Raw genomic sequence first — 15,859 nt, 5'->3', positions numbered from 1 at the left:
GACAGGCACGCGTGCACGGCAGAGGAGTATGAGCTTTATGCTGAAGAAGAAAGGTGTTTTCGATGCGATGCGCGCATGCGAGGGAAGTTTTGGTTGTTTCTTTTGTTCCTTCGTGGACCTGGCAGCAGCATTACAAGAGTTGTCGTCAGCGTATCCAGTGGAGCGTATGACAGCTGTCTGGAGAGGCCTGTATGCCTCATTCGAAGGCTTTGTTGAAACACACTGTGGTGACACAGAGGTCACACTGCCCACGGTTCCTTCAACTTCTCAAGCACCGAAGTGACAGACACAACTGTTCCTTTTCCATTGCTGCCATACGACACTCGACAGGCTGACAAAGCAAGAGATACTTCACCAGTCTACACCAGCAGCTAGACACCAGCAATCTAATGTCAGCTCATGTAACGGCGGCAGCTCGAGTGATGGAGAGTTGAATAAACCGTCTGGACCTGTAGGAGTTTGAGTGCAAGAGCGCTCCTTCGCTGATTTATTTCGTGCATTTTGCTTACCTTGCTTCCCTCCTATGACTCGCTTCACCTGATTCCAGGGCTGAATTTTGTTTCTTGTGGCGGAGAGTATTCATGTATCATGCTTCCTCACTATGCCTATTGAAAATTTCACAGAGCGGCAACAAAACTCCTGTTCTTAGTTGCGATAGATAAGCGACAATTGCGATGAGCCGGACCAAGTACAACATGACGTGAACTCAAAAGATCCTTGCCCATCAGGGATGTTATAATACATACATCGCGTTCCAAAAAGAATGAATACTCTTTCCGTATGTCAGCGCCTTTAAAGCCATAGCCTTATGTTGGAAACACCGCTGCTTTCCTAGATATTATAGATTCCAAATGACTCACCCACTGTGCCATGCCATAAAAGTCTACACAGAACTTTCAATCTAAATCTACTTGTTCACCCTTCCTGCTAGGCTGTAAGTTTGTTAGCATAGTACGGTCGTCCCTCTCTAATCCGGCACCTTTTGCAGCGACATTTTCTGCTGGATAAACAAGGGTGCTGGGTTATCAAATCAAGCCCTCCGACCCAGCCCACCTATTAACATACATGTTTGTGTTGTACGTCAAAACGCAGGGATTTTCAATCTAAGTACTTTGTAGAATGCATGTCTATAAAGTGGATAGGATATTCCCAAGTGTATGTCACATGTGAATAATGCTCCCTGATAAGTTAGTTCATGCACGTCATGCACTGACCAAACTGACATAGCTGTGCACGGCCGTACGGTATGCGATGTACAACTGCTCGATTATAAAATCGAACTATGTACAGTTTGAGCGATTTGTTGAAGAAAATTGCTGCTGGAGGCGGAATTCAAGTGCCGGATTAAAGAGTAGGAAATGAACTGAAACAATCCGTTTCGCCAGAAAGTGTGCTGGTTTGCAAGGGTACTGGATAAACAAGTGCCGGATTAGAGAGGGACCACTGTACTTATTCCTTAATTTTTACAAAACATACTTCAAAAGTCATTTCATTTACGAAGCCCATGATGGCTTTATGATCGAATATACCGCTATGGCTTTTAAGGTGCAGACATATGGTACAATGTACAAATTGACATGAAAAAAAGGATATGCATTCTTTGACCTTCACTTACCGACACAAACCGATGAATACTTTGCAAAGTGTCTTTCTTTCCCATGCCTTGTGAACCAGAGGGGGATTTTGTCAAAGGTTGCGGCAAGTTCTCTGCACTCGGGAGTGCCTGTCTTCATTTCACCCAATACCGTATTCCATAGCGCTTCGCTTGGCAGGAAAAACCCAACGTTCTTGCGGCACGCATCCTGGGCTGCATCATATGTTACCTTTTCGAAAGTCTGGGTGTGCAGAAGAACTTTCCAATGTCCGCACAATGTTTCTGACTTGCGAGTAGTCCTTCCTGGAGGACAAGAAAGGTGAGAATACCCACATACAATTACCTGATAGAAAAATGGGTGGGAATTTGCAAATCAGCACTTGAGAAATAGTGCTCCTGCGGATGAGTTCTTTCACCGGAAAGACAGAAAACTAATCGAGAAGAAATGTAGAAATGTAACGTGAAATGTGAATTGTATCAAAGCATAGATAATCAACACTAGTGTTCCGTCATCCACTCAGTCTAGTGTGGTCAGGGCCATGGCTTCAGCACCATGCACTCTACAACATACATGACGTACATCCCATTGGGCAAACAGTGTTGCCTCCCAGGCTGGTTCACAACATTCATTTCTTGTCTTCACCAGAACATTTTTCACTCCTTTCTTTGCCAGATTGTCTGTCCAAAGGAAATCGCTGCGTCCCTTTGCGACTTCTATCACATCCCATATATTAAGCTAGTGAACAGATGTATTGTGACGAGTAACTTACCAAATGCAGTGTAGCTATTATGTCAACATGCAGGCAAGGTGATAGCATGCAGGCAACAACTGAAATGCTACAAGGCTACCATGTAACATGCTCTGTGATGCAATGTATGATGCAATGTGTGATGCAATGTATGATGCAATGTATGATGCAATGTGTGATGCAATGTGTGATGCAATGGATGATGCAATGGATGATGCAATATCTGATGCAATGTATGATGCAATGTATGATGCAATGTATGATGCAATGTATGATATAATGTATGATATAATGTATGATGCAATGTGTGATGCAATGTATGATCCAATGTGTGAGAACTGACCTGCCATACCACAACACCTACACTTCTGTTAGAGGCACTTCAACCTACCCATTGTCCTCGTTCCTCAGTATTGTTAATTTCCCCTCCTCCTCCACTCCTCGTGGTTTTACTGTATTACGGCATGCTTTCTCTGGGTAGACGCCGACACGTTTAAGGTCGGCAGAGCAGCCTGGCCCCACCACCAATTCTCGCACTGATTCGGGAATATATTTCAATATAGTGGGCTTTCGTATAGAGTTGTTTGTATAAAAGGTGTTTCATAGTCAAAGTGGGTCGAGCTACCAATTCCGTACCTTCGTCAGACAGCACTTCAGTATCTTCCAGTAAACAAAGTCACAGTCACCGCTTCCGCTGCATAGCTCACGGGGCATCCCATTGCTTTGTAAGTTGCTAATCCCTACCCCTTTTGTGTATGTGCCTTCTTTTCTTTTTTTCTTTTCTTCCGTGGTTGGTCTCACCCTCTCCTCAATTCAATTGGCTGTCTTGACATGCTACGATGCGCAGAAATAAATAAATAAATAAAATACCACTGGAACTGCTATGCTGAGCATACAGTCCATTTCAAAACTATAGACGCGTACCTAGGCAAAAACCGTTATGCCAGCATCTATACCACATAAATCTGTGATCTCTTTGTGCATAAAAATTTCCAAATCGGGCGTCTGTTATCCAATCGTTTAGAAACTATATGAGAGTAATTGTGGAGCGGATCTGAGCAATATTCCGAAAACTATTCCCAAAAGTTCCAGCCAAATTTGAAATATGAGCCCGGATCAGCGAAAACCATCACTTGTGTTTGATATCAAGTTGATCAAAAAGTGACGTTGAAGTCGAGCGAAAGAAAAGTCGCGGACCTAACAACTACCCATCACCTTTCTGTCTTTCTTGTCACTAGTCTTTATTTCCGCCTGACAAGCCTGTGTTTTTTTTGTCAATTACTAGCTAGCTAGGCAAGTCCCAGGCAAGTGAGGAGACACAGCTGGGAAACCCCACGTACCTGAGCTTGGCTGGCGAATAGGTACGATCGCGGGGCGCGAGCATCGCACACACATTGATCGTCGTTGACGCCAATCACGACACGACATTTTTGGTGATGACTGGAATGGCGATTGCTCATCAAGGGAGTCAGTTGAAAGCCGCGGAGCTCCAGAGGACCACTCTCTCCTGCCGCAAAGCGACTCGGCGAGGCTGCAGACTTCGTGTAGAAGAAAGCAGCGCTGATGAGAATGACGACGACTCGAGTGGATAGTGTTGAGCGATGAACGACTCCTTCACTAGTAAGTTTGTGGGATATCGATATTGACGATGCAGAGCAAAGGCGTCTCGATTCACGACTGGAAGAGCAGCAAAAGCTAGCGCCAGACAATATCTGCTTCGTTGGCTTGGAGGATGAGCAACTTGATACATTTATTTGGTCCATGCAGCAGCTCCCAAAATAATCCCAAAAATATGTTCCTGTAGGGTCAGGTAACCGTTGAATGTATCTGCACCTAGTACGTACCTCATGCTGCTGAGCCTGTGTGCTGAGCAGTCACAGCTACTGTGATTGCACTCCGTGTGTGCAGATTATGTTTTCATGGAAGTGAAGGGTTTGGACAGCATCAGTACAGAGCCTGATGTGGATGCAATATCAGCCCCTGGAACTTGGCCATATGCCATTAGCTGCGCGATAGTCAGTGAAGGCAATGATTTACTTGGACAAGCCAGTGTCTGAGTACACCCCAAGGACTATAAAATTCCTCCTTGTTAGCCGGCTGAGCGATGGCAATGCCTAACAGGATCAGACACATACCAACGCTCATACTTGCATCCTACACAGAAATGCCACTTCCAACATTTGCCATACAGCGATGTGGTGTACCGCATTTTTTGGTCACTTACGGTGCTGCGATTGATCTAAAATTTCTTGAGACTGGTTATCAGTGGTTGTGGATCAATTTGGAGCACAACATATTTTTCGAAAATTTTGCACATGTGAGGGTTTTTGCTTATCCAGGCTCATATTTAAAAACCCTACGCGTCTATAGTTTTGAAATGAACTGTAGATGATTGGTCTGTCACTACCCAATCAGGGGGAGGGGGGAGGGGAGCAAACTTACTGCCGCAAAGCAAAGCCGGTTGTTCGCCGTTGCAGAGCAGGTACCAGTCATAATTCTTTAGCACGTATTTCACCCAATACCGTGCCTGTACGACATGATTAGGGCCACAAGAGCATCTCCGCGGTCCGCTGAACAGGTACATTGTTCGCTGCAGCAATCCACAGAGACAATATTCAAGCAGATGATTAGAGCCAGCAGTTGCAGGGCGAACACAATAAGCTATGTTTGAGCAATCCACAGAGACAAGATTCAACCCAGCAGTCATGGAGACCTGTGCTTATAATAGAGGATATACGGTAGTCAAGACTACATCACCTTGGCACTTGCACAGTTTTACAGGTACGGGAATCGGAAAACGAGATATGCATGTCAGCATGCTCAAATCCAGCACCGTGTTGAAGCTAGGAAAAGTGTAAAGGTCTCTCATGATGAGGGTGTCAGATCTGAAAGCGCGTGTCTTCGAGAGTTGTCTGAAGTTTAAACACCATCCAGCCTGAAGGTGTTACTTGGACCCATGACCTCAATGCGTTCGTTGTACATCCTAACTAGACCAGTCTCTGGTGACTGTAGGCCACTCAGTTCAAAATGGAGTTTGTCAAAAGGCCAGAATCTTCACAGAGAATTGTGATTTTGTCCTTTGGCACATTTCAAACAGAAGCTAAGAACCTCGGAAGGCATTCAGAAAACATTTCGCGAAGTGCTCTGGCATCCTGTGCCTTTATATCCCAGCTACCCACAGGGAAAGTCCCAGCTACCCACAGGGAAAGTCCCAGCTACCCACGGGCAAAGTCCCAGCTACCCACGGGCAAAGTCCCAGCTACCCACAGGGAAAGTCCCAGCTACCCACGGGCAAAGTCCCAGCTACCCACGGGCAAAGTCCCAGCTACCCACAGGGAAAGTCCCAGCTACCCACAGGGTAAGTCCCAGATATCCAGAGGGTAAGTCCCAGCTACCCACAGGGAAAGTCCCAGCTACCCACAAGGAAAGTCCCAGCTACCAACGGGGAAAGTCCCAGATATCCACAGGGTAAGTCCCAGATATCCACAGGGTAAGTCCCAGCTACCCACAGGGAAAGTCCCAGCTACCCACAGGGAAAGTCCCAGCTACCCACTGGGAAAGTCCCAGCTACCCACAGGGAAAGTCCCAGATATCCAGAGGTCCCAGCTAGAGTACATAACCAAGAGTGTTCAACTCCTATCTTGAGCTGCAATGGGTTCACCCACGGCGGAATTTGATTATTGCGTCATTCTTTGGCAGAAGCATGATGAAGAGGGTATGCTTTCCCGCGCTTGTTTTGTAGATACGGTGAGAGTTGGTCAGGTTCAAGACACGTACACAACGATCTATCGTCCGTTGTTCATGTTCTGCTTCGACTACCATAGCTGTAATGTACAAATCACTTGTACTTTGATCTCTGGCTACGCATGATGGCATCAGCGAGCCAAACCGCCGCCAAAGACTGATGTCATAAAAAAAATTCCGCCGCGGGCTGGGGGATCGTCGAGTTGCACTCTTGGTTATGTACTCTTGGTCCCAGCTATCACGCAGGGAAAGTCCCAGCTTGATGCTGCGAAACACTGCACACAGAAGTCATTGACGGTTGGTAATCGAAATCTGAATGTAAGGCTGCAAATGGTAAAGGCTTCACCAATTCCGGACGGGTCAATTGACTCCATGCAGTAACTAAGTTTGGGATATTTTCCTTACTTCTTGTTGAACTACACCGGAGGTGTCATACACAAATGAGACATGGCGAAGATTTGAGGTCTCCACAGCCCGCTGATATTGCGTAATTGTGGTGTGAGTGATATGCTCGGTGCCTATGGGGCAGACGTGGCTGGTGGCATAGTGTGTGCTGGAAAGGAAGTAGGGCGCAACGACCAGATCCATCCCATCAAAGTGATAAGCTGAATTAGCATGGTACTCTGAAAGAAAAAACGACAACACAAACAAGCTCGTTGAGCGGCCTGAGCAAATGTTAGGAGTGGATGTGTATTATGTTGATTTGTTGATTTTTGTAGTAACACACCATGATGCAACACGCGGAGAGGTAAAATTAATAATATTAATAATGTAGAAAGGAAAAGAAAATATAGATACTGTGGGAACCAGCACACTCATGCACATGTACATAATGTGGCCTGGCCTGCGCGACACATGATGCGAGGTCACCAATTATTGTGCGCAATCTAGCTGCACATGCACAGATTGTGACAGAAGCTCCTATACCACATACTAGTTGCTAACTCAAGAGTTCATAACCCCCATGAACTCTTGATGCTATTTTGCATGGTGTATTGGTGGATTTTAGTGTGAACACAGGCCTAATAAACTTTTTTTATTTTTCGGTAATTTTTTTTATTTTTTTCCACCTCTCGCATACGTTTTTAGGGTGCGTTCTTAAATTCTCTAACTTCTAGGAGAAGAAGAAAAGAGAAGTCGAAGAAACTGGGATTCTTCAAGAACGGGTCTCGAAGAATTCGGAGATATTTTGCAGATGTCAAGCAAAATGAAGCGCCAAAGGGGCCGCGATCTTGAGTGCCACGAATATAGTATGCGCTGTGCGTATGTGAAAAGGGAAATGCGTACACTCATGATCAACACGTGGCCTTTAGCCTAGTTCGCATGCGCTGACCCCAAACCGCGGGAATCTCCAAGTTTCAACCACCTCTGAAGCTTGGAGAGCTTGGAGAGCTTTGGAGAGCCTCCTAAAATTCGGAGAGGATATAAGAACAGCTCTCGAACTTTTCGGAGAGTCTCCAACTTTTCCGAGAGGATTTAAGAACGCACCCTTAGATTTTCAGGTGACGAGAAACATGGAAAAAAACGTGTGGCCTAATAATAATAATAATAATAATAATAATGTAGAAGAGAAAAGGACATAATGGATACGAGTTAAGAGTAACTCTCCATCACTGTAACATTATTTTATATACATTTATTCCCGTAGCTATGCAGACGTTACTTAAGTAACGTCTGGCGCTAGCCAGGGTCCACACAGCTTTAATTTGGTGTTTGTTTGTTTGTTTGTGCCACGCCTGGCGCTATCCCGTATCTGTCCCGTACTGTACCGTACCAGCAAAGACAGCTGGCCACAATAGTTTTGTTTTCTGTGCCATCGCCATGCCTGGCGCTATCCCGTACCATCAAGAGAATGAGTATACAGTGGTCCCTCCATAATCCGGCACCATTTGTGCCACGGAAATCTGCTGGATTAGGGAGGGTGCTGGATTAACAAATCTGATCTACTGCTGCAATGTGCATGAAGAGGACATTTGGCTACTGAAAATTGTGCTGGTTTATCGAGGGTGCTGGATTATAAAGTGCCGGATTAGAGAGGGACGACTGTATATGCGAAGTGTATCGGGGGGAATGCATTCAGTGCAGTAACATTTTGTGTGGATTTGTGTGCGAGGCCGAGATCCCACTAGCAGCCTGGCTGGGCCGCCTGTCGACCAGCCCGGGAATCGCATGTAGGCCGATAGCATAATGATTATAGCGTATATCCAGTCATGTAGATGTATAGTAGGGAGTCATATTATTTAAACGACTCCCTGCTGTATGGGGAGATTTTCTGGGAAGAAATACGAAGTAGGGAGACGAGTAAATGCAATCAGAATGGATGTTAGTTGCCGTCAGTATAATAATAAGAAGAAGAAGAACGCCCGTGATCGGCAGAGTCAGCGCCGGTCCCAGGAAACGTCAGGACAGACATCCCGTCGACTCCAGAACGCCCGTGATCGGCAGCGTCAGCGCCGGTCCCATAGCTATGCAGAAGACGTTACTTCAGTATCTCATTGAAACGTTTTTGCAATACAATGATGTAGCTAATCAAAGGAAAAAGCATTTCCATCAGTTCTAACAACATGCACGATGAGCTAGGCAACAAAGCATAGCGCAGGGCCCTGAGCTTCCAAGCTCTCTCGTTTCCGAGTTTCAAATAATAATAATAATCTTCACTAGTTTGAGGGAAAGAGACAAATGGGGAAAGTCTTAAGAAAAAATTGACTGTTAACACCAGAACTCGAATCAGGGACCCTCGCTTGTAGCTAGCGATGCTCTAACCACTGAGCTATGGTGTAGTCGACATCCCAGCAGAGACTGTTCAACATTTTCCTCAGACTTCGTAACTCACACTTCCTGTGAATCCGCACAGGCGGGTGGGACGCAGCCCTCACTGTACCCACACACGTTACGTACACTCTAGCACGCGGGGAGCCCCAAGTCATAAAATCTTCACTAGTTTGAGGGAACGAGACAGCTATGGTGTAGTCGTCATAATAATAATAACGGCTACACCATAGCTCAGTGGTTAGAGCATCGCTAGCTACAAGCGAGGGTCCCTGGTTCGAGTCCTGGTGGTGACAGTCAATTTTTTCTTCAGACTTTTCCCGTTTGTCTCTTTCCCTCAAACTAGTGAAAATAATAATAATATTAATAATTTAAAAATTCGACGAGGAGACAATAATTTTAATATGGCAATAAGTAGGACGAGCTGAAGCGACATGTGGACTACTTTATTAACAATGTAAGCGATGGAGACGATGCAAGAAACAACCTAAAGGGTAAGGAAAAATACATGTAAGAAGAAAAAGGGCAATGGAAAAAATAGATGATTCGAACAAGTTTTCGTACAACACTCTTCAGGAATCACCGTTGTACTAAAGAACAAAATGAGAACAAAGGAAATAATATAGCAATCAAGGTAGGGTGACACGATACAATGACAGCACTAGAATATCGAGGTGCGATTTCTCACAAAAGTGTGCAGAAAACAAGGGTATACAAGTAAGAACTAAGCGTGACAAGTGTGTATCAGCAACAAAAAACAAAAAAGTGAGAACGAATGATAATAATAACAATAATAAACAAGAAGGTGACAAAACACATTTAGGCACAAGTGGCAACAACGTTGCCACACTACACAACAGAACATTATTTGAACAATTTTAGGGTAATAACACTATCTTTCTGGACACACAAATTCGGCTTATGAATGCGCTGACAAACAGCTTCCAAAACTTGTAACTGCAAAAGATAACCATGACGAGCACGGCACAAAACAGAAAAACAGGAATCAGAATAAGTACGACAACAGTCAGTACTAGAAACCAAATGATTGTATACTGAAGACTTGTTATTACGAGACGGACGCACACAATCTCGACTCACGCGCACACCCTCACACTCCCTCTCACCCTCACTCAGCTCACCTTCTCCCTCACTGTCCGAATCAGAACCTGCTCCGTCATCCACCGCGGTTTGACTCTCCTCCTCACTTGCATCGTCCTGCGTCTCACCTTCACCACCCACGCCAACCCTGAATGCCGTTGCCTTCACGTCAGTCGTCGTCCTTTCCGATTGTTTCCTTTGTATTTTTACTGTGAATTCATAGGTCCGGTTGTAATCTGCTGTAGATCTCCGTGGTCTGTCATTTGCTGCTTTGTTTTGTGGATTAGTTGTTGTTGTTGTTGTTGTTGGATGTGAACCTGGTGTTGTTGTTGGATGTGAAGCTGGTGTTGTTGTTGCCGCCATGGTTGTTGGTCTTTCTGTTGAATCCAGCTCTGGTTCCGGTGGGACAAATCGACCACCACGGGTGCTCCCCACCAACACAGACCTCGAAGGAGGAGGGTCAGGGGGAGGCAGAGGTGCTGTCACCACTCGAGGCACAGCCCCATGCAAAGCATCCAGAGGCAAAGACCTAGGCACACCCGAGGGCTGCACCAGTGGCGGTTCCGCACGCACCTCCAAAGAGCTGCCAAGCTCCAGCCCGTCCAACACAGATGTCAGAGGGGGAGCGGCAGACAGCGGCAGGGAACTATCCTGCCGTCTAGGTGATGGGTTTTTCCTAGGCCTCCCGCGTTTGGGCCTCTCAGATTGCGCACTGGGTGGAAGGATGTGAAGTGGAGTGTGTTGTTTGATACGTGCGTTCAGGTGCTGAACAGTCCTACCAACATACCGACTAGCACAATGTCGGCATTCGAAGTTGTAGATAACATGACTGAGGTGGAGGGTTGGTAGGACGTCCTTCCGCACCGTGAACGCACGCATTGTTGTGAAGACTGGCACAAAATGTACTGCATAATAAGTACGACGGACGATAGACTTGACTGCGTGACACACTTTGATCGATTCCTGCCCCTTCCATGGCAAACATAGATAGACGGGACAGCGAGGTGGACCAATCAGCACCGATTTCGGTTTCTGCTCCATGGACAGAAACTTACGCAACAAGAATTCTGGGTAGCCATTCTTCAAGAAAACAGATCGAAGGAAATCGAGCTCGGCCTGCAGCTTACTGGGCGAACAAATACGTTTCGCACGGTCCACGACTCTGACATCTGTGTTGGACGGGCTGGAGCTTGGCAGCTCTTTTGAGGTGCGTGCGGAACCGCCACTGGTGCAGCCCTCGGGTGTGCCTAGGTCTTTGCCTCTGGATGCTTTGCATGGGGCTGTGCCTCGAGTGGTGACAGCACCTCTGCCTCCCCCTGACCCTCCTCCTTCGAGGTCTGTGTTGGTGGGGAGCACCCGTGGTGGTCGATTTGTCCCACCGGAACCAGAGCTGGATTCAACAGAAAGACCAACAACCATGGCGGCAACAACAACACCAGCTTCACATCCAACAACAACACCAGGTTCACATCCAACAACAACAACAACAACAACTAATCCACAAAACAAAGCAGCAAATGACAGACCACGGAGATCTACAGCAGATTACAACCGGACCTATGAATTCACGGTAAAAATACAAAGGAAACAATCGGAAAGGACGACGACTGACGTGAAGGCAACGGCATTCAGGGTTGGCGTGGGTGGTGAAGGTGAGACGCAGGACGATGCAAGTGAGGAGGAGAGTCAAACCGCGGTGGATGACGGAGCAGGTTCTGATTCGGACAGTGAGGGAGAAGGTGAGCTGAGTGAGGGTGAGAGGGAGTGTGAGGGTGTGCGCGTGAGTCGAGATTGTGTGCGTCCGTCTCGTAATAACAAGTCTTCAGTATACAATCATTTGGTTTCTAGTACTGACTGTTGTCGTACTTATTCTGATTCCTGTTTTTCTGTTTTGTGCCGTGCTCGTCATGGTTATCTTTTGCAGTTACAAGTTTTGGAAGCTGTTTGTCAGCGCATTCATAAGCCGAATTTGTGTGTCCAGAAAGATAGTGTTATTACCCTAAAATTGTTCAAATAATGTTCTGTTGTGTAGTGTGGCAACGTTGTTGCCACTTGTGCCTAAATGTGTTTTGTCACCTTCTTGTTTATTATTGATATTATTATCATTCGTTCTCACTTTTTTGTTTTTTGTTGCTGATACACACTTGTCACGCTTAGTTCTTACTTGTATACCCTTGTTTTCTGCACACTTTTGTGAGAAATCGCACCTCGATATTCTAGTGCTGTCATTGTATCGTGTCACCCTACCTTGATTGCTATATTATTTCCTTTGTTCTCATTTTGTTCTTTAGTACAACGGTGATTCCTGAAGAGTGTTGTACGAAAACTTGTTCGAATCATCTATTTTTTCCATTGCCCTTTTTCTTCTTACATGTATTTTTCCTTACCCTTTAGGTTGTTTCTTGCATCGTCTCCATCGCTTACATTGTTAATAAAGTAGTCCACATGTCGCTTCAGCTCGTCCTACTTATTGCCATATTAAAATATTAATAATAATAATAATTATGTAGATGCACATCTGCTGTGTTTTCATGTTCAATAGCCAAGAGACTTGAATAACGACTGATAAAGAGATCTCCTTTGGTACTCCCTTCATTGGTTGATGTACTTTGCCTGTCGCATCAAATTCTTTATTATTGTTTTGATGTTGGAGTTCGGATTGAATTTCTTTCCTTTCTTCCTCTTCTTTCCCCTATTTCTTGTCCGTTTGTTTTTCAGCTTTTTTATTTTTCACTTTCTTTTTGCTGTCCCACCCATGGAAATATTTTCCGGTCGGTCTGGCGCATTGCCTTTGAAACAAATGAAGAAAGGAGACATAATAATAATAAACTAGCTCAGGCATGTGAGCACACACATACACGCACACATACACGCACACATACACGCACACATACACCTGCCCTGAACATTGCTGTGAAACGGTCAAATGTTCTCTCATGGGGGGGGGGGGGGGGGGGGCACCGACAGACAGACACCATGGATGCGCCAAACCGCCTATTCACATCATCCTAATACCAAGAGTATAAAAGCCCCCAAGAGTGCAGACCGCCTGCATTGCCCAAAGCATTTCCGACGACAGATGTGTGTGTGCATGTGTGTGCATGTGTGTGTGCATGTGTGTGTGTGCGTGCGTGAGCAGTTACGGACAGCTCGTCCTGCGAACGCTGCAACTTCCACTGAGCCTGCTGCAACCACTGTATGCTATTGCGCCAAGGCATGAAGCGTCTCTAGTGCAGCCATGACTCGGCTAGACCGTAGCTCCATTTGCATCGTTTGGATTTGCGGTCGGCGTTTCAGAGAATATGGCCTATTCTGCCATCGCCTCTTTTGTTCCGAACGTGCCCTCCCCCCCCCCCCCCCCCCCGTGGGGTCTGCAAAGCCAGAATATTTAGCCGTGTCCAAGGTCCAAAGTGTGTGTGTTTGTGGATGCATGCGTGCATGTGTGTGTGTGCATGTGTGTGTATACAGTATGTGTGTGTGTGTGTGTGTGTGTGTGTGTGTGTGTGTGTGTGTGTGTGTATGTGTGTATGTGGGTGTGTGGGTGCACATGCATAAGGCTGTGGGTATACATGTAACCACGGTATGGCACTTACCGACGGAAAGAGAGCATATAACGTAATTGAGATCCGGCCCGTTTTCATTGTAAGAAGCACCGGAAGTGGTTTGAATTTTATCATGCCGGTCACGAGCATCGATCCAGGCAGACTTTTCGTGATCAGTAACTGTGAATGGAAAGTTATGTGAGATACAGTTCGCTTCGAATTGGGACGCCAACCGTCCTTCAATCGACACATGCGGTGGCGGTCCTTCAGCTGCACTGGAAATTACTCTCTTGCAGTGATCTTTTGCCTGAACATAGCTCAACTTCTTCGGAAAAAATTTGAGCATCCTGTGTGCGACCAGACAAAATTTCTCACCTATCTCGGTTGATGGACAAACACAGAACACGTGTGTGCATATTCACACATACACAGACACGCACGCACAAAAAACATGGGCACACACGCATGCACATACACAAACTCCCGCTCATGCAAAGACACACGCACACACATATACACACACGGACACCCACCCACACAGGCAGGAACAAACACGTTGACACACAAACACATATGCGAGCACGTTATTGGAAATTTTGGATGTCGCTTAGATAGATAAGAAATATAAACAGTGTAAATTGGGTATTCACGACAAAAGAAGAAAAAAACAGCGAACAGCACTAATGGCCGGGTTCCACTGCAGCTCTGCTGCTCGTCATCAGCGGCTTGAAATGTCACAATTACCATAGTGACCGCGGCTCGAGCTGGAGCAGCGAGGCCGAAGCTCACGACGACACGAGATTTCTCTACGATTCTTGGTCAAAACTGCGAGCCGCGGCTCGACCTGTTTCCCGTATTTTGCATTGTTTTGCACGCGAGAATTTTATAATCAAATTTTAACTCGTTTCACAAACCACAACACAAGGATTTTTTATATTTTGCGCACTTGCGCGCAGGCAGGTAAAATGATCATCTCTTGACTGCGTATAAGATCATTTCTACCGAAATGTCCGATCTGGATCATTTTTGTTATGCGACGTTGCCATGGAAATCATGGCGTCTGAGTTAATCCTTTCCCATTTAGTGCAAAATGGAAAAACATCACCTAAGAATCTCAACAGCAAAAGGTAAGCAGCGGCAAACACACATCTTCACTAGTTCTGAATAAAGGGGTGGATCGACAAGCCGACTTACGCGGATCGAAAACGCACACCTGGTACTCCAGGCCATTTTCCAAGTGGCCCGTCTCTTTGTAAATCAAATCTCTGAACTCCAAAATACAGCGCATCTCGTGGGTGCCGGCACGGCGACCTATTTTCTCCTGGCAAAACGCGTCGGTCTTTAAAGGGTGGTCCAATGCTTGGTACGGATAGTGGACCATTGTAACACCACCCGCCTTATTAGCTTGCTCGCAGAAGTATTCCCCTGTCCGGCAGATAGGAAGGCAAGGAGCAAAAAAAGAACAAAAATTAGCACACAAACAATACATTAAACATAAAAGTAATCCCATGGAAATGAAGCAACTACCCACGCCTGTAAGGGGTTAATGAGCAGTCACAGAGTGTGATAACAGGGCACAATACTGACGGGCTACTGAGATATTCAAGCTAGAGCAACATCTCAGGTCGTGGAATGTCTCAGTAGCATGTCAGTGTTGTGCCCTGTTATCGTAATTTAAAACTGCTCACTAACTTGTTACAGTCGTCGATAGTTGCTTCATAACTCGTTTCCATGTGATTTCTTCTATTGTATTTATATTCACTGGTTCAGTATCAAACAATACAACCAGCAATACACCAGACAAGCAATAATGCCAACCATTGAAAACCATAGATCTGCAATACACTGTTTAACACCCCACACAACCATAGATCAGCAATACACTGTCCACCATTCTACACAACCATAGATCAACAATGCACTGTTCAATACGCCACACCGACTAAAAACATGCTGCTTAAATATATCTGATGGGTCTCTGTCATGGCAAACATTCGGGGTTACGTCATTTCAGCGTTGTAATGCATACAGGCAGGATTCAAGCAGGTCTCTTTCTGCGCACAGCTCATTTGTATGCACTACGCCACTTCACGCCTCAGGCCTACACCCAATATGATGTAATCCCGGAATTTCTCCGTGAACGACAACCATGCAGAAAAGGTCAGAAGCTGCATGTGTGCAATCGAATGTCACGAGTATGGCGTGATGTTTGTGTGTGTGTGTGTGTGTTTGTGTGCATGACAGTATAATAGGGAGTAGGGATTCACTGGCCAGAAAAGCCACTTCATAGCTATGTGGTGTAGACGAGGCTGAATAGTGGCGGTCAATTCTTCAGCCTCGCGAGCTGTTGAATGGTGCAA

At 45.8% G+C, this 15,859-nt stretch overlaps 1 protein-coding gene across 1 annotated transcript in view; it reads right to left on the bottom strand.

Annotated features, from left to right (window-relative positions):
- The window catches only part of LOC135827299 (mucin-19-like), a 43,784-nt gene extending 28,866 nt beyond the window's left edge, over positions 1-14,918 (bottom strand). Inside the window, exons 1-5 of the mRNA XM_065339827.1 lie at positions 14,694-14,918; positions 13,551-13,874; positions 6,493-6,710; positions 4,786-4,933; positions 1,616-1,897 (exon numbers count right to left, since the gene is read on the bottom strand). Of these exons, the coding sequence (XP_065195899.1) occupies positions 1,616-1,897; positions 4,786-4,933; positions 6,493-6,710; positions 13,551-13,874; positions 14,694-14,880 (1,159 nt within the window). The 5' untranslated portion in view covers positions 14,881-14,918. The remainder of the gene's footprint in view (positions 1-1,615; positions 1,898-4,785; positions 4,934-6,492; positions 6,711-13,550; positions 13,875-14,693) is intronic.
- Between the last annotated feature and the right edge of the window lie 941 nt (positions 14,919-15,859).

The sequence above is a fragment of the Sycon ciliatum genome, chromosome 11 (assembly GCF_964019385.1).
Source record: "Sycon ciliatum chromosome 11, ocSycCili1.1, whole genome shotgun sequence".
Taxonomy (NCBI): Eukaryota; Metazoa; Porifera; class Calcarea; order Leucosolenida; family Sycettidae; genus Sycon; species Sycon ciliatum.
The sequence above is the reverse complement of the archived record's forward strand: the minus strand, read 5'-3'. Positions and strand labels throughout refer to the sequence as shown.